The sequence below is a fragment of the Hoplias malabaricus genome, chromosome 7 (assembly GCF_029633855.1).
Source record: "Hoplias malabaricus isolate fHopMal1 chromosome 7, fHopMal1.hap1, whole genome shotgun sequence".
NCBI lineage: Eukaryota > Metazoa > Chordata > Actinopteri > Characiformes > Erythrinidae > Hoplias > Hoplias malabaricus.
In genome coordinates, this window is record NC_089806.1 from 36,837,034 (window position 1) to 36,855,982 (window position 18,949).

At 42.7% G+C, this 18,949-nt stretch overlaps 1 protein-coding gene across 1 annotated transcript; it reads left to right on the top strand.

The window, feature by feature from the left end:
- The first annotated feature begins 2,896 nt into the window (after nucleotides 1–2,896).
- Nucleotides 2,897–8,761, top strand: mycn (MYCN proto-oncogene, bHLH transcription factor). The gene is made up of 3 exons (XM_066677008.1): nucleotides 2,897–3,009; nucleotides 3,785–4,458; nucleotides 6,592–8,761. The coding sequence occupies exons 2-3, from the start codon at nucleotides 3,837–3,839 to the stop codon at nucleotides 7,290–7,292; spliced, it is 1,323 nt and encodes a 440-aa protein (XP_066533105.1). The 5' UTR covers nucleotides 2,897–3,009; nucleotides 3,785–3,836; the 3' UTR covers nucleotides 7,293–8,761.
- Nucleotides 8,762–18,949: the final 10,188 nt, after the last annotated feature.

The window sequence follows — 18,949 nt, forward strand, 5'->3', positions numbered from 1 at the left end:
CAAAGGTTCACACAGTGATGTAATATATTTTGCTCGTGTGCAATGGATTGAGCTCATGCTTCATATATAAAGGATATACCCTTTTTAATCCAGCCATGTAATCCTCCCTGAAGTACAGAGGATGTGTTGATATTGACCTTCTTGAGAAATGGCAATGCTGTTTGTGTTTTTAAGGCATAGAAGACTCAGCGTAGCGTAGAGACAGCGCAGTGTAGAGAATAACTGTACAATAAGCAATTGGGGCTCTTCCAGCAGCAATATTGATGCTAAAGGTTTAGGTTCCCAAACACCAGCCCTTTCTGATGTACAGTGGGGTAAATGTCTGAGAAGTCATTGGGATTTTATGCATGTAAAATGGTAATAAACAACAGGGGTGGGTTATAAAACCAATTAAACTATGGTTTGAAGTCAGTTTTCAAGTGAATGTCTTGTTAGATCAGATGAGGATCAGCGGTGGAGTCCATACAACTCAAGATATCAATGACTATGACCAATGTACAGAGCCAGAGGCACTTTGGACAGAACACATAGGAAAACAATGTACACGATCTCCTCTCAGAACCAGTCAAACTCATCCCAAAGAGCCCGGTTTCCCACTCCCCCTCACTTTCACAGAGGAAGTTCTTCCTGAGCTGAGGTCATGAAGACAGGACTCTAGGGGAGTGATCCAATTCCCAGTGCATCTCTCTCTCTCTCACTCTCTCTCTCTTTCTCACCTCACACTCTCTCTACGCTTATATTCCCATATCACCCAGTTTCCAGCTCAGTGTGATGTAAAGTTGGAAGGCAATGGGATCCCAGTGGAATCCCAGACTCTGTAAGCCTGCTACAGTGATAGGACGTTATGTAACGCAGTATGAACACATGGCAAAGTGTTTGGCCTTAATAAACCCGAATCTTCCCCCTTTCCATTCTTCTTATCCTCATAAAGTCATGCACACAATAGCCACAAAACACAATGAGTGATAATTCAGCGGCAATAAATGATTTGTGGCTTCATTACATATTTAAAAGGGCTTCGAATCTTAGAAAGGTTCCCCACAGTCAGACTCAGGGAGGTTCTTTTATGGCTTTAAATCCATACATACTACATACAGAGGAAAGCTCAGTCTAAACTGAGCACTAACCCTCATTCTATCCAAGCAAGAGAGACCTGTGGTTTTAGCTGTGTTTCAGATCACTACACCATTGATTACACTACAAATGCAGCAGTAATTTTTCAGTGTAAGTAAGTGATTTTGGATGCAGCACCTAATAGGTTTTAGGATGATTAATTAAATAATGTTTAATGATAAATAAAAGATTCTGTTTGTAGTTATTAAATGGTCAGAACTGTTTTTGTTTTTACGTTGTTAGTGATAGGAACCACACGTTCTTCTTAAATTCCCCTCACAAAAAAGTCATTATATAAAAACTGTACTATTTCTTGCTTGAAACATTTTCTTATAATAAATGTACTGTAAGTTTATGACCCAAAAATTGTAAGGCAAAAATAATCCCCAATGAAAACGTGTAACCCCCGTAAGTTCACGTGTAGTGTCGCATGTTTAAATACACGGCTAAAAAAGTGTTGTAGACGTTGTGAACCCGAACATTAACATGTAGAATTTAATGTAGAAAATTCTAAACTCGTTTTCTATCAACTTGGTGGGAACTGGCATGACTGGAATTCCCTTTAAAGTGATTTTAAGTGGTGGTTTAACTGGTAGACAATGACTAGAAATACGCCTCTCATCCACAAGGAGGCGCCCTTAAGCCAATACCGTTGACTTTACTATCTGAAGTGCTGAAGTGATTACCTCATTTGTTCAGAGTGTGGTTCCTATCACACCAATACACACACACACACACACACACATTACGCTGGAGCATTTTTAGCAGCGAACAAGCAGCTAGAACTAGCTTCTTATTAGCCTGTGGTCAGTCTAGTAGTCTGTCGCTTCATCTTAACCTGCAGCAGTCATCCATCAAATAATGTTACACTGATATGATGTCCATGGATAATTTAATGATTTGGGGGCAATCTTTGTTACAAATTGCATTTAAATTAAACATAAGAGACATTTTTTAAAAAAGGCTAATGTGTACCTCACAGAACGTCTCTGCATGTTCCAGATAAATACTGTAAAATATTAATAAAACATATATACATTTATTAGACAACAATACGTGTCTGACCCGGACCACTGTGACGTCATATTTAAAAAAACAACAACACTGTTTTCAAATCCGCTCAACGGTAGAAGTGCCCTGAGTCATGTGACATCAATTATACGTTTTTAAAAGTACATTTTCTAAATGTACAATGTCCCATAAATGTGTTAACTGAATAATAATAATAATAATAATTTATGGAGTAAGGCATATCTTTAACAGCATCCATTTACAAAGATTAAATTTGTTTCTCAGATTTATATATACATATATATTTATATTTTCACTGATGTTGTCAAACAATAACACTTTGGAAATTCAACTTTTCTACCACCATTTCAGGATCAAAACAAAGTCTTTAAGGTCTGTATGGCCTTAACATGGACGCTAACTAAGCACATGTTGTGTTTGCTAATTCTACGTCTAAAAACACTTATCTCAGATTCTGTCATTGTAAACAGTCTACAGTGGAGAGGAAAAAAATATTACATACTGCTGCCTACGTGGGTCAACGCGTTTTATAAATGTACGTTTGTACATAAACTACACGTGCTAATGAAATTGAAAGTCAGAATGGCACCCCAATATTACAGTCACCCTCACTCACAGATTTTTAAAATTACCCAATAGACCCACGATGGAGACTTAAACACGGGGAGGGGGGCGTGTCCACACAGTGCCCGGCCCACGAGGGGCGGAGACTGTGTAGCTCCCCCAAAACCTTTGGCTCTCAGACAGTGGAGAACAGAGAGATCAGACTGGGCTCTGGAGTGGGCGGTGGATGTGCTCTCCTACTTCTAGGCGCCGCTTTACAGAACAGACGAGACGAACACACACACCTCCAGAGACAGAGAGGTGAGGAAACACACACCGCCTTCACTTTTACTGCTTCACACGTTCGGTTCCTGCTGCTCTTGAGCTAGTTCTGGGGTTTGTTTCTGCGCTGAACGCTGTGCTACAGTGAGGTTGGATGTATTTTGACTGGGAGTGCGGCGACTTAAAACACTACAGCGCAGTTTACGCTTTGTCTTAGTGTTTTAGCCGCCAATATGTATCAATTTGACTAGAGGGTCTTAAAGGGGCTGCGTTTGCCGTTTTAAAGCACTTTGTCCGAGTCTGGGAGCGTTCGTACTAGAAAAGAATGAGGACAATTTGGGCTTTTAAGGTGAAAACTGCCATTTTGAGTGTGTTTGTACTGAACAGCATCAGTAACTGGGTAGTCGCCGGCTGTGTCTCAATCCGTGAAATGTTGTGGACTCTACAGAGTGAGTGTGAATGTGTTTTGACTGAAAAAGAGGCTCTTTTTGACGCGTTTTTCTGACTATCATCACCTTCTGTATGAGTGAGTTGAAGATTCAAAGTGTATTTGAAAGAGGACGCACTAGTTTTAGGACTACCGAGTGCACTACAGAGACAGGAGGAGGCAGTTTGAGACACGGGCACTTGGAGATGGGCTTATTAGCATGGAGTTCAATTAAGCTGTGGTTCAAATGAGCGTATACTTGGCTTAACGCAGTCCTGCTGTTGATGTTTTCTCCACACTCCCTGCGTTCTTTGTTGCAGCCTACTAGTCTAGACTATATCTGGAGCGCATTATGCACGTTTCTGACTCTTGTATGTTTTGGCACAGTTTGTGGCTGTGAGGAGAGAAGAAGCAGAAGAGGAGAGGAGTAGAAGGAGAAATGCCAGCCGTGATGAAGAACTCAGATTTGGACTTCGACTCCTTGCAGCCGTGTTTCTACCCGGACGAGGACGACTTCTACCTGTGCGGTCCAGACTCGGCTCCCCCGGGCGAGGACATCTGGAAGAAGTTCGAGCTCCTGCCCACGCCTCCTCTTTCACCCAGCCGCGCTGCGCTGCCCGGACGCGGCGACCTCGCGGACTGCCCCCCGCTAGGGCTGGGGCTGGGTCTCGGACTCGGGTTCGGTTTGAGTGACCCGCTGGACTGGGCCTCGGAGCTGCTACTGCTGCCCCCCGAGCAGGACGTTTGGGACGCGGCGGAGTCGGCGGGAGACCCGTTCGGTACCGAGGGCTCTCCGGAAGACTCCATCGTCCTGCGCGACTGCATGTGGAGCGGCTTCTCCGCGCGCGAGAAGCTCGAGCGTGCCGTCAGCGAGAAGCTCGCGCGGAAAGCCGCGCTCGCGACCACCGCAGCCAAGAGCAGCAGCCCAGCCAAAGCGCCCGTGGCCCGGCGCGAGCCCGAGCTCGAACCCGAGTGCGTGGACCCGGCCGTGGTCTTCCCCTTCCCCGCGCTTAAAGGCAGGACCCCCAGGCACGAGCAGGAGGAGTCCGCTAGCGAGTCCGGTGAGTTTTAGAAGTCAATTAACACACACACAAGCTTGTTTTCACACTACATAGGCTTACATTTACCTTTGTCTTAAGTACTACTATCCCAGCCTTAGCCCTGTAACCTATAACGGTGCTTATAACAACGTTACTACATACGGTCAACATGATATTGTGTTCTTATCGTGATATATTTTATTACTCTCTTGCTGAAGTGTTGTTTAAGAGCCCTAAAGAACTACATTCACCTGGTTAAATAATTTGATATACATATGTGTAATCAATGAACACACTTAAAGACACCGCCCCTGCAGACCTGTGTCTGTAATAACACTTTTCAACTAATTATACGCTATTAGTGTTATTAAGGTAATAGATATATTATGGCAGAGTCTTTGCAGAGACTTTAGACATCAATGCCAGAAGATAACCGGCAGGGGGCGCTAACACCCGAGCTCTCAGCACTAAAAACCATTTGGAAAGGCACCTTTTGTGTGAGGATTTGTTGACTGGGGACTTTGCCAAGTGCCGTCAAGCAAAGGATATCTTAGGGTTAATTTTAGGCCCCCCTCAGAAATCAAAGTACTAGCGAAGATGGAGGACTTGGACTGAGTCTTTGTTCTCAGCTTTAGGTCGACTACTAGACACCGGCGTAGTAGCCTGTACACAGAGAGAGCACTACAATACTATAGCCACTATTTCATGACTTATGTTGTGCACTGTGCAGGGAGCAATGAGCCAGGATTGGAAAGCAGCCATAGTGCTAGGGCTTCACTAAGCTCGGTTTTCATATGCAAATCAAGAACGACCGTCGCACGTGGGGAAGAGTGTAAGGGCTGGCACTGAGGGCGCGCGTGTGCTAGCAGTTGTGTGTGTCCTCGTGTGTATTTATGTCTTCACAGAGTACGCAAAACCATGGATATCTAGATGATTTTAAACGTTGGTTTGAGAAAAAACGGAAAAACAGCATTCGCTTGCTTTCTCTTTGTTGACCTTTTGTGAGAAAATGTAAAACATCTAAAGAGTTTTGTTTGGTCGCTGAGCTCAATGGGTTAATGTTAGGGGGTGGGTTTGGTGTAATACAGGGGCATTTGGCTATAGTAGTACAGAAGTCAATGGAAATACCCCACAAAGACAGGAATACAGCCTTTGTGTGTGTTTGTGTGGGACTGCTGCTCTGGGCTTGACTTGGCAGCCTGAGAGGACACCCTGAATGGCGCAGAATAATAATAGCAAAGAGAAAGAAGAGGGGGGGGGGGAAACGCACCAGCCGTCTCCCTTTACAGGGCGAGGGCTTTGAAGGAGCACAGTCTTCCTTCAGCTGTCCGTCTGGCTCGGCTCCAGGGCAGAGGCTTAAGGCGCGATCGCATCACTACTGCTCGGCTCAAGCCCGCCAATAATCAGGGCTGACCATTACAACACTCTTCCGGCACTCGCAGTCTGTGTTCTTTCTCCCTCCTCCCCCTCCTCAACAACCCGAAATAACACACAGCCTCTAGCTTAAGGGGGGTATGAGAGAGAGAGAGACATTCTCTGCTTTCCATAAAGCTTTCCTGTCCCGTCACTCCCTACCACACGCAGACGGGTTCCTGTGGAGCATGTTTGAAGTCAGATCCAGTAAATGCCAAACACACTTCACGAGTGGCTTAGCTGATAATCGCCTCCATTATCTCATAAATATGGCCCTGAGGCGTCGCACTGATGCTAGTTCGCCTTCTGGGGGCTTTAAGAGTCTCAGCACCTGGACAAGACTGCCCATAAATTGCCTCTAAACAGAGGTTCACACACACACACACACACACACAAACAAACTGTTTTATCAAAGGCGAAGCCTGGTGTGTCTGGGAGAACGCACTAGGTGGTCCTGTCAGGGCTGAATCCTCTGGAATCTCGCAGGGTGTGCAGAGTTGGTTAGTTCTGTAACTGACAATGAGAGCCTTCTTGTGCAACATGTCATTGAGCAATCACAGCAGCCTCCACAAAGCATTTAGCGGTTCACACACCCAGATAAGAGTTATGAGAGCGTATCTTACCTGTTCAACCGAAATCTAGGGCACTTGATTTATCGTATTTAAATCTAATTCACGTAGTAGTTACTAGATGTAAAACACAATAGAACAGTCCTTATAATTCTTCTCCGCCTCTCCACAGACGAAGACGAGGACGTAGACGACGAAGACGAAGATGACGAAGAAGAGGAGGAAGACGAGGAGGAGATTGACGTCGTCACCGTGGAGAAGCGCCGATCCACCACCAGCAGGTCTCTCAGCAACCTTCACTCTCAGGCTTCAGCATCAGGCAGGCCGGGTTCAGGGGTGAGCAAAGCCCCACAGGAGCTCATCCTGAAGCGGACGGCAGCCGCCTCCATCCACCAGCAGCAGCACAACTACGCGGCACCCTCTCCCTACTCTGAGCCGACAGAGACCTCTTCCGCTCCCCCCAGCAAGAAGCACAGATCCGAGTGTGGCGCCGCTCATCCGCTGCGGAGCTCTAAGTTCAACGCAACGTCCCCAAACTCCCCCAGCGGGACCCAGAGACACAGGAGAAGCGACGGGGGCAGCAGCAGCAGCTCTCGAGGCTCGGACTCGGAGGATAGCGAACGCCGGAGGAACCACAACATCCTGGAGCGCCAGCGGCGTAACGACCTGCGTTCCAGCTTCTTGACCCTGAGAGACCAGGTGCCAGAACTGGCGCACAACGACAAAGCGGCCAAGGTGCTGATTCTCAAGAAGGCCGCTGAGTACGTGGGCTCGCTGGAGACCCAGGAATTAAGGCTCAGACAAGAGAAGGACAGGCTCCAGGCCAAGAGGCAACAGCTCCTACGTCGACTGGAGCAAGCCAGGACTCGCTAACCGCTAATGCTACCACTAATACGGCTCGCGGCTGCAGGCTAAACGGCCGCACGGCTCGTGGCTAATGGCTAGCAGCCCAAAAACAGACTTTACGGCGGTGGTTCCCAGCCTTTGTCCTGGAGTAACACTGGGTGGGTAAATTCAGGGGAGGGGAGGGGGGGGGGGGGCGCATGGCTATAGTTCAGGCCTCAGAATTAAGGAATTGCTACCAGTATTTAACAATTCTTAGTCTTAATCTCAACCCACCAGCCTTGGACTGCATTCCCTGCCTCCGGAATGTGGAAACTGGAAATGCGTGAAGCAGTGCAGGTCCGTGGAGCTGCCCAAACCCACCCAGTTCCACTCTGAAACGCGCAGAACAGGGATATGCTCTAGAACAAAGACGAAGAACCACTGCCTTACGGACACTCACTGCCGCCACTTTTTTTGCACATTTTTTGACGTCAAGAATGTTTAGGGTTTACTTTGTCAGTCCAGTCACATCAAGGACAAGCAAGAAGCAAAATTCACTACCGCAGGGAAGGGAGAGAGGGATGGAGGAGTAAAAATCCCTTACTCTATCTCTATGTTTGTTTTTTTTTATCTTTTAATTTTTTTATTAATGTCAGTGTTTATTGACAGACCTTTTCTCCCTCTTGACTTTCATACAACCGTCTTTTGAGGACATGGAAGAACATGAGGAATGCTTACTAAGACCACACACTTTGCCTTCACTGTCTTACTTCAAGAATGACACGAAAACTAATAAACAAATGCATTTTTTAACAAATAACGAAAAAAGAAATAAAAATAATGGACCCACCCACACCTCTCTCACTGGTGCTGAAGCCCCTGGATGTACCTCTGCGCACCTTGGTGTCAGTCACTTTTGTAAATAGTTAGCTATGATAAGAATAACCACAATCTCAGCCTGCCTTGTTTTTTTTTTTTTTCAAACACAGAACCTGGGTTTTTATAAAGAAAAGTAAATGAAATGTCATAAAAGCTGCCAATAATTAGACTGGAAGTTTATATACCTTTATTAAGTACTGTATGGCCTCAGTTTGTGAGGGGTTTTGTAATATAATGATATATTGTTTTCTTCTTTGTTTGTTTGTTGGTATTTCCTTTCTTATTACTCTCCTTTGTGGTCACATGATACTTACTAATTCCTACACCTACGCTTTAGTGTGCTTCTGATACATACTAAATTTGATACTTATATTTTCGTATGAAAATGAGTTGAGTAGATATCACTATCTCCTTTTATCTCTTTTCTCTTTTACGTTAATCCTTTTTTTTTTTTTTGTACAGAAATTTAACCCTATCCTCATTTACTTTGCTCCTTTTGTTTTTCTATGGGCTTCATAGAACTGGGTCAATGGGAATGTTGAGTTTTCATTTTTTTTTCTCTTCTTTTTTTAAAATGTACATTTTAGTGCTGCAACTCATAGCACTTTGAAATACCTCATTTTGACAAATAAATAGGCTTTGGAAACAAAAAGCCGCCTCTGACGGTGTTATTGGTGCCGAGCGGGAATGTTTGACCGAGGTCGGTCAGGTGTTTGGTGCGTGGATGGGGTCTGGCAGGATGAGTAACTCAGTGTTCTGTTGAACAGCTAGGTCATGGCATTAAAGGAATAGGAGCCTCTGCCATCGCTACTCTGGCTTCAGCACTGTAGAAACTGCACTATGTAACTTCTGGAGGATGGTACACTGTAAAAAATAGCTGTAAATTTACAGCAAGTCTGCTACAGTATTTTATTGTAAATCACAGTATTTACAGTGAATTATTGTATTATTCAATTACAGTAATATGCTGTAAATTTGAAGTACAGTAGTGTTCCTGTAAAAATACAGTAAATGGCTGGGAACTCTGCTGCCAGTATTTTACTGTAAAATTTGCAAGACATTTTTTACAGTGTAGGAAACCACTTCTGGGAAATACACCACACTGTACATCAAACCAGCCCCCCCCCCCCCCCCTCCCCAACACACACACACACCTCCCAATTGTACTTCCATTCACTGCTCAGTTCTTTCATCAGAGGTCAGTTTATCAGAAACACCATGCTCTACATCCACTCAGCGGTCCTGACCCTGACTTCCCCTCTTACTGACCCTTGGAATCAAGCATGCTGACCATGTTCAGCTTCTCTACAATTCCCCACAGTCACTAATGGATGTTTTAACAGAGGTGACCACACATTTTTGGACAACTACCCTGTGTCAGGATACAGACATTATTCACTAACAACAGTGGTACTTCAAGAAGGCACTTTAAAAAACAAGACAATGAACAGAAACATCTGCTCCTCAGGTGAAAATGCCTTGTGTGTTTGTTTATTAGGTGCCTTCAAGGTCTTTCTATAATTTCTTACCCTCTTTCGTCTCTCCCTCGCTTATTTCCTTAGCTATCATCAGCCTCTCTCCATTCTCTAAAGTGACCGGGCGGCCTTTATGAAAAGAGGAGGAGGAGTGTGTCTTTGTGTTATTTCTTCCTCTTACCAACACACACCATACACAGTAGCTAGACAAAGTGGATGTAAGAGTATAGGATATACACACACAGGCATGTATATGTGAATTGTGGGGACATTACATAGAATCCCATCCATTATTTTGTGGAGACTTACTATTAATTTTCCATAAGCGGTACTTGCTTAACTCTAACACTAACCTTAACCCGACATTACACCTCCTCGCCTTAAAATGTGATGTTTTACATTGTGGGGACCAGCAGGTGGTTTCAACAATTAAGACAATTCCCCTCAATGTGAGTGTGTAAACAAGGTTTGGTCCCCACAATGTAATATACTCCTGGTACCCAAACTCACACACGTTACCTTCTATGCCTTGTGGGGGCATTACATTACGTTCTTTTAACCGCAGCACCTTCACATTTAAAGACGTATGCCCACAAGGAACACAGGTCTCAACAACGTGTGAATGTAAACAGATTGTGGTCCCCTCAACGTAAGTGAAACCTGGGACACACAAACACACACTTACACACAGTGAAGAGATATTGAAGCGCGCACACACAGACGCGCCCTCGCAGTTTCTTGCCTCATTGTTCGGAGCGTAACCATGGAAACTGGAGCAGCTGCAGCGTGGCAGACTTGGAGTGTGAGTGTGTATAATTCTGCATGTGTGTGTGTGTGTGTTGTGTCTTTTGTGCAGAGTGCTGTCGTGACCGGGGCGTCTAATATCCTGCTCGGATTGTGGGGGCCAGTTTGTGTTTACCAACTCCTGAGCACATGGCCTTAAAAATCAGCCAGAGAGTGCAGCCAGATAAAAAAAACTACAGCTAAAAACCACACAGAGAGAGAGGAGAAGAAACAAGTGCCTTCAAAATAACAACTAGTAGAAGCAATCTGTAGATGACAGAATAAGAGAGAAGAACAATATGTAAAAATAAAAGGGGGTTAGAGAATAATAGAAAGAAAGAAAAAGAAACAGAAAGGAAGGATGGAAGATAAGACAGAGGAAAAGAAATAGAAAAAAGAGAATAGAGGGTGTGAGGGACAGAGAGGGTCTTTAATGGCGCCTTATGGAAGAATTTAGGACAAGTATTTATAAATCAACAAAACGGAACAAAGAGAGAGAGAGAGATAGAGGCAGAAAGATTGAGAGAGTGTGTAAGGGAAGGAAGGAGAGAAAGAAAAAGAAAGAGGGGAATTAGTAAGAGAGAGAGAGAGAGAGAGAACTCTTTAGGGACATATCGTTGAGTATAGACAGTCTGGACTATGGAAAGATTACATAACAGTCTGAGATTTCAGTCATTCTGTGTGTGTGTGTGTGTGTGTGTGTGCGGGTGCGTGTTTGATCCCCAGGATGAGGTAACCACGGGAGACCCCTCTGGACCATCTGGCCAATGGCTTATCTTGCCTGGTTATGGAGAAAAACAAAAACAAAGAGGGGGCAGCGACAATAACACACCACGAAGTCTAAAGCAATAGAGCTAAATATACACAGACACACTCCAGATACACACACACACACACACACACACACATACACACACACACACTGGCTGAAATGAGTCCTTTACCTTCTGTTACCTCTTTGGATGTTTTCCATCTCACAATATATCTTCTCTTCTCTTCTCTTCTCTTCACTTTTCTTCTCTTCTCTATTCTCTTTTCTTCTCTTCTCTTTTTTTCTCTTCTCTTCTCTTCACTTTTCTTCTCTTCTCTATTCTCTTTTCTTCTCTTCTCTTTTTTTCTCTTCGCTTCTCTTCTCTTCACTTATTTTCTCTTCTCCTCTTCTATTCTCTTTTCTTCTCTTTTCCTCTCTTCTCTTTTTTTCTCTTCGCTTCTCTTAATTCTCTTCACTTCTTTTCTCTTCGCTTTTCTTCTCTTCTCTTCTTTTCTCTTCTATTCTCTTTTCTTTTCTTCTCTTCTTTTTTTCTCTTCTCTTCTCTTTGCTTCTTTTCTCTTCTCTTCTATTTTCTTCTCCTCTCTTCTCTTTTCTTCTCTTCTCTTTTCTTCTCTTCTCTTTTTTCTCTTTTCTTCTCTTCATTTCTCTTCTCTTTTCTTCTCTTCGCTTCTTTTCTCTTCTATTCTCTTTTCTTCTACTCTCTTCTCTTCTATTCTCTTTTCTTCTCTCTTCTCTTCTCTTCTCTTCTCTTTTCATAAGTATCTATAAAGGTTTATGTCTGTTGTCAATAAAGCTTCTGGGCTGTAGAACTGTGGAACAATGTTCTCTTGCGTTCCTTTCAATACATTTCAATAAATTTTACATCACTGCCTGACCTCACTAATACTCTCATGGCTGAAAACCATCAAATCTTCACAGCAGTGTTCCGACACCTAGGTTAGAGAATGATTTTTGCTCTTCAAAAAAGGGGAAAGCAGCCAGTCAACACCATTGATTAGTGAGGTCCCCAGAACGCTGGAAAAACACGGATATGTTGATGCTGTGGGCTTGTTGTTCTTGTCCCAATCAAAGCATTATTTGTTTGTATTAAAATACAGAGTTAAGAGTTTTCTGAAGTTGTTTATTTTTGCACCAGGAAGTACAGTACCCATAAATATAGGAATACAAACACATTGAAACTCTTTAAAAGCAGTTGAGGCTATTCTCTTACACACTGTGTCAGAATGACTCAGGATCCTAATCCTCAGTAAACAACACTGATCACTCCCAGAGATGATTAGTCACACACTCACACACACACACACACACACACACATAAACAGATGAGAGTGAGAGTGGCATGTTTGGAATGTTATTGTTTCGTTAGGGACATGTGGCCACATTTATCTGCCACTCAGGAGCCACACTTTTGTCACGTTTAAAATCTCTTAAAAACCCTAAATAACCATTAACACACAGTAAAAGCCAAGTTATGAAATGAATCCTATTATGAAATCTGATGACCTCGCACTGTATGAAGCACATTTATTAATAATATAAATGAATAAATAAATAAATAAACAACTAGATGAAGCACGTTTTGATGTGCCGTGTTATAGCCCACCTATTATCAAACTACAGGACTTTGTGGAAGCACTGTATCAGTAATAACAATGAATTAGTCATGGATCCTTGGCATATTTTATCATATTGCATACTGTTTTCACATCTGAGATTAATTTAAAATGGTATTATTGTGTCTCTGTTGAAAGGGTGAAGTCTGACCACCCTTTTTTTTGTAAGAGAGAGAGAGAGAGAGAGAGAGAGAGAGAGAGAGAGAGAGAGAGAGAGAGAGAGAGAGGTGGGGCAGGGCTAAAGGGGGCGTGCTGGTTGGGCTCTTTAATCGATTGGGGTCTGTCAGACCAGAGCTAATCCTCGGAGCACGCGAGTCTGCCACCCAAACAAAAGCATGCCAGTCCAAATATGCCCCTCACACAGGGCACTGCCACTGAGGAGCTGCCATCTGTTCAAGGTCAGGTGCAGAACGGAGGAATACAGGCTGTGTGTGTGTGTGTGTGTCAGGAAGTCATGTGTGTGTGATCAAAGTTTAACCAATTGTATTATGATTAACATACAGATGGTCAGGCCTGATAAATGTCTCTCTCTCTCTCTCTCTCTCTCTCTCTCTCTCTCTCTCTCTCTATGACTCTCAGCCAATTCCTCCCACACTCTACACTCTTTGGTTATCTAAATCCACATTTAACATCTTGCACGTGGACACACACACACACACACACACATTTATTTCCCTTACCCTGTGCAATGATGCTGACCTCCACCTCTAATAGAAGTACACCCAGACTCGCAGTTTTGCAAAAGTCAGAGACCACCTGTTATTATTCAACATTACATTACCATTAAACATCACTGCTACTGCATTGAATGTTTCCAAAACTGAGGCAATGACCTTAAACAGTGGGACTCCTTACAACCATTCATGACTCTCCCCATCGTATTCTGCATTGCTTTCATCTGAAATGATATTCAAGTGACTCTTTTACACCAGAAAACTAACGATCGTGACAGGAACCAACAAGATTACACTGAACCGATGTATTTAAACGAACTAAAATCACCACATTTTATCAAGCAGAAGTGATATATACTTGATAAAGTACCAGGACACTGCTGGGAACCAGACATTTATGTAGAAATATTTACATTTCATATAAATATGTACAGGGCGGCACGGTGGTGCAGCAGGTAGTGTCGCTGTCACACCGCTCCAGGGACCTGGAGGCCTCCGGGTGACTGTGAGGAGTTTGGTGTGTTCTCCCTGTGTCTGCGTGGGTTTCCTCCGGGTGACTGTCTGTGAGGAGTGTGGTGTGTTCTCCCTGTGTCTGCGTGGGTTTCCTCCGGGTGACTGTCCGTGAGGAGTTGGTGTGTTCTCCCTGTGTCTGCGTGGGTTTCCTCCGGGTGACTGTCTGTGAGGAGTGTGGTGTGTTCTCCCTGTGTCTGCGTGGGTTTCCTCCGGGTGCTCCGGTTTCCTCCCACAGTCCAAAAACACCTGTTGGTAGGTGTATTGTCGACTCAAAAGTGTCACTGAGTCAGTGAGTGAGTGAGTGAAAGTGTCACCCTGTGAAGGACTGGCGCCCCCTCCAGGGTGTGTTCCTGCCTTGCGCCCAGTGATTCTGGGTAGCAGAATCACTGGAAAAGCACTTACAGATAATGAATGAATATGAATGATAAATATGTGGATTTATTAGATTATGATCATGGAGATCGTACTGTTACATTCATGTGATCCATAGAAAGACCCTTTCCCCTTTTTACATACAGTTTCTTTAAGAACCACTCTCACACAAATTAGTTTGGGGTAGTGTATAATGTGTGTGTGTGTGTGTGTGTGTGTGTGTGTGGGTGTGTGTGATGTGTAGGTGTGTGTAGGTGTGTTTGAGAGAGAGAGAGAGAGAGACATTTTGGGGAAGGTAAATTCCATTTTTGCCTGGAGCCTGAACCAACAAACCAAAGAAACGCTGAACAAATTGGTCTCCTTCCTTAAGATAAACAAATGAAGACTGATTATCAACAAGAGAAAAACTCACACGGTGTGTTTGTGTCCATTTAATCAAAGCCCTTCAGAACCTGTCAAACCTGTAAAGATCAGTCGCTCGGACCCTCCAATCGTATATTAATAACCACATACATAAACAAAATAATAATAATAATATTATTACAGAAATATTATCACAACCTCCCCTTCTAAAGGCAAAGAGAAAGAGTTCAAATATATGGAGAGAGAGAAAGAGAGAGAGAGAACAGTATACACTGTCAACATCAGTCAGTGGGGTCCAGTGTTGAGGAGCTGGTGCTGAAATGACCATTTAACGGTCATTACCGAGCCAACCGCTGTGTTTAATCTGAATGACCTCACAGAACATCAGCGCTGACCTCTGCACATAGGCCACAGCAGTGATAAAGCTCTGTGATGCTGCTGGACACAGAGGCCCAGCGGATCATTACTTTCATGCTGCAGTCCTATAGCTGCAGGTCAGAGGTCAGTCTGGAGGGCGAGGCTCTGCGGGGGTTGGCAAAACGTGGACGTATTGTTCCTCCGACTTGACCGCTTCTGATCTGACAGTTATCTGTCTGTTTGATCACACAGTTCGGCTCGGAGATCCTCGGACACATTCAGGCCAGATCTCACAGGGAAGCGGCTAATGAAGTGGACAGTTTAGTGCGGGTCAGTTACGGGGTCCCCGCAGTGAAAATGTAGTATCAAATAAGGCTGAATTGTTGTAGAGAATTCTCTGTATTAAAAACTGATTATATTATATTTATAGCAGATCCTTTTCTCCAAAGCAATTGTTAAACAATGCAGGCAAATGTAATGTTAGGAGTCTACAGTGGTGTCCCTGTCCAAGCTGGGAATTGAACCCAATATATACTACTTGGTTGTGATACACATTTGCAGTTTGGTCTAATAATGTTATGGAGCACATAAAATGTTATGGGGTGCTTTTAACTATTTGTGGCCACAAGATAATATATCGAGACCGCCAAAAGTATATAATGAGGCCCCAAGGTAATATACTGAGACCACAGGATAGTATATTGAGGCCACAAGATAATATATAGAGGACAAAAGATTATATAATGAGGCCCCAAGGTAATATACTGAGACCACAGGATAGTATATTGAGGCCACAAGATAATATAGTGAGGCCACAAGATAATATAATGAGGCCACAATTTAATATATGGAGGCCACAAGATAATATACTGAGGCTACAGGATAATATATTGAGGACACAAGATAATATAGTGTGGCCACAAGATAATATACTGAGGCCACAGGATAATATATTGAGGCGACAAGATAATATATTGAGGCCACAAGATTATATAATGAGGACATTAAATGATATATCAAGACCGCCAAAATGAGGACACAGGATATATATATTGAGGACACAAGCTAATATAATGAGTCCACAAGTTAATATACTGAGGCCACAAGTTAATATACTCAGGCCACAAGATAATATATCGTGGCCACAAGATTATATAATGAGGCCACAAAATAATATATGAAGGCCACAGTTAATGCTCTGAGGCCATGAGACAATATTTTTTGGGGAAAATAATATTGTATTGGTGTGATAATACATTATGGCCACAAGGTAGTATATCGAGGCAACAAAATATTATAATGAGGCCACAAGATATTATATTGAGGACACAAGATAATATACAGAAAGAAAAAAAAAAATATTAACTTGGCCACATTATATTCTTTCATAACCACAATATATTTTTCTGTACCCACAATATATTATTTAGAGGCCTCAATATATTATCTCATGGCCTCTATATATAATTTATATATTATCTCACAGACAACATATATTATTTTGTGCCCTCAATATATTATTTTTGCCACTCCTTATTAAAAACAACCAATATATAATTTTAGGGGCTCTGTAATATAAGAATGAATCTAAGTTCATTTACACATGTATTTCTCAGACTTTCTGTTATTTACCCAAAAAAAATGAGTTTATTGTTATGTCTGCAATTAACTACAGCATTAATTAGGATTAGGATTAGGTTTAGGGTTAAGGATAAGATGTTAGGATTAAGATAAGATGTTAGCGATAGCGTTTAAGAAGCACAAAACTGTCATTTCTAATATTTTAAAGCTTAGTGTTAGTGTCAGCCACACGACCCTTACAATTTAAAAGTTCAATTCAACAAACAAAAAAAGACAATAATATTATTTAAATGCACAATCCTTTATTCGGTAGTTAATCATCTAAAATGTTACAATTGTGTGTGGCCTTAGTCACACGGAATCCAAAGATATTGGAAGTTTTTGAGGACTTGAGGACTTCCCTGTGTTCTAGCTGCAGTGCACGAAGGACAGTCAGCTAGTGCACTGAATAGAGGTCACAGGCCTGTCTGACCAGCTGATAGATCACAGTGGAATTTAATCACGGATGTCCCTCACCGCACACACAGCAGCACTGCATTTCAACACAAAAGGCATTGCTAAAGAAAACACAAAGCTATTGGGTTTCCCATCACAGAAACAAAACCTTCATTCTATGATTCATTCAAAGTGGAAATGCCAGCTGCTCCTTTACACTGTGTGAACATTTTATGACATATTAATAAATAAATAAGTAACCCAAAATTGCTTTTTTATTTTAACTTAAATAAATGTAGGAACTTTTAGGCACATTATTACAGCACTGTCCTGAAATCCAGGGAGATTCATTGTTCTCCAGAAAGATACTTTAGTGGCAAATGAGGTTTTTGCCCTCCAGCAATGATGTAATCCTAATCCTATTTACATATATTCTGTCCTTATTATGTGGACAATATTATACATGCAGTCTAAAGGCTTACAAGTGCGCCAATGTGTGTCTAAATGTAATAATATAATGCAGACGTGTACATTTCCACAGTATGCTTATGATACATCACTACAATTAAGTTCATTTACTGTGATTTTCCATTTTGTGTTTACATTTTTCAATAAAATACTACCTTTATAGTTGTCTGAATCAAAGCCCATTCAAATTGCCCTCAAAGGCCAAGGTCAGGGCCAAAAACCAAACGTCCACTTCAGATTACACAGCTTATCAATCATGTAACATGACGAGTTGGATCCCTTTGGATATGGGAGTCTTTTATTTATGCTAATGCAACACATAAGTCCTTTTATACGTCCTCCTTTTTTTTGGCTGTTGCTTCCACAGTTTATTGACCTCGCACTGACCCAAAAGACCAGGTCAGGGCCTCACACCAAATGTCCGCTCCAGATTATGTTGCCTATCAATCAAAAACCATGAAGTAGCAGGCTTTTTCTGACAGTATAAGCACGTTAGTTGTGGCAATTCAGAAACGTTCCTCTTTTAAAAGTTGGGCTTTATGCTAATTATTGAATTTGCATATTCGGCTGGGTGTCCATCTTGTTCTGGGGGCCAGGTGTTGGGTTTGACCACGCTATTGTTCAAATGTAACAGGTCAGAAGTTCCTAATGGAATCAAAGTGGCCATTCTGTTTGGGTATTAGCATCTTTCCCAGCAGTCAGCAGGAAAAGTTAATTTGGTTGAGGCCACATTCATGCGAGTAATTACACTGTCTTTCTGCGGAATAATGGAATGAACGCAGTGCTGGTTGGCTGCTTTGCGAGAGGGGCTTTCTGACTGCGTTTCTGGTGTTTACTGGGCCATGGCACTGATCTATGTAACTGTCAGCCGGTCAGGAGAGGGCCAACCTGACGTCCACTGATCTCAGCTCTGAAATCACTCACTGTCAAGAACACAGACTAAAAGGAGTGAAATTAAAGCTATCAATTCCACTCCACTCATTTTTAATCTCTCTCCCTCTCTTACTTACTTGTTTGGCCTTGATAAAGTTGTCAGAAAGATCCTTATGTTTTTATGAGAGGCTGCAGGAATCCTGCACTCTGGCTAATCTCCAATCACCATCAGGTCTTTACTCCACCATGCACTGACTCTCTGTGGGTCGATAGATGAAGTGCCCAGCGGCATCTGTTTCGTGGACTCTGATTGGCTAAATTTATGTTGCTACTTGTGTAGTTTCTCCCAGCAACTGTTTGATTGGCTGTACTTCTGCATTCACCAGGGCCATATGAGTGCACCAAAAATTGCACTTTGCAGCAGAGCAGCCAGTGGAAACATTGCCAAGTAGCAACAGAAATGAAAAGAAAGCTCTCTTTTCTCAGCATATTTTATTTATTACATATTATTTAACATTTGTAACATACTCATATAACAAAAAAATTA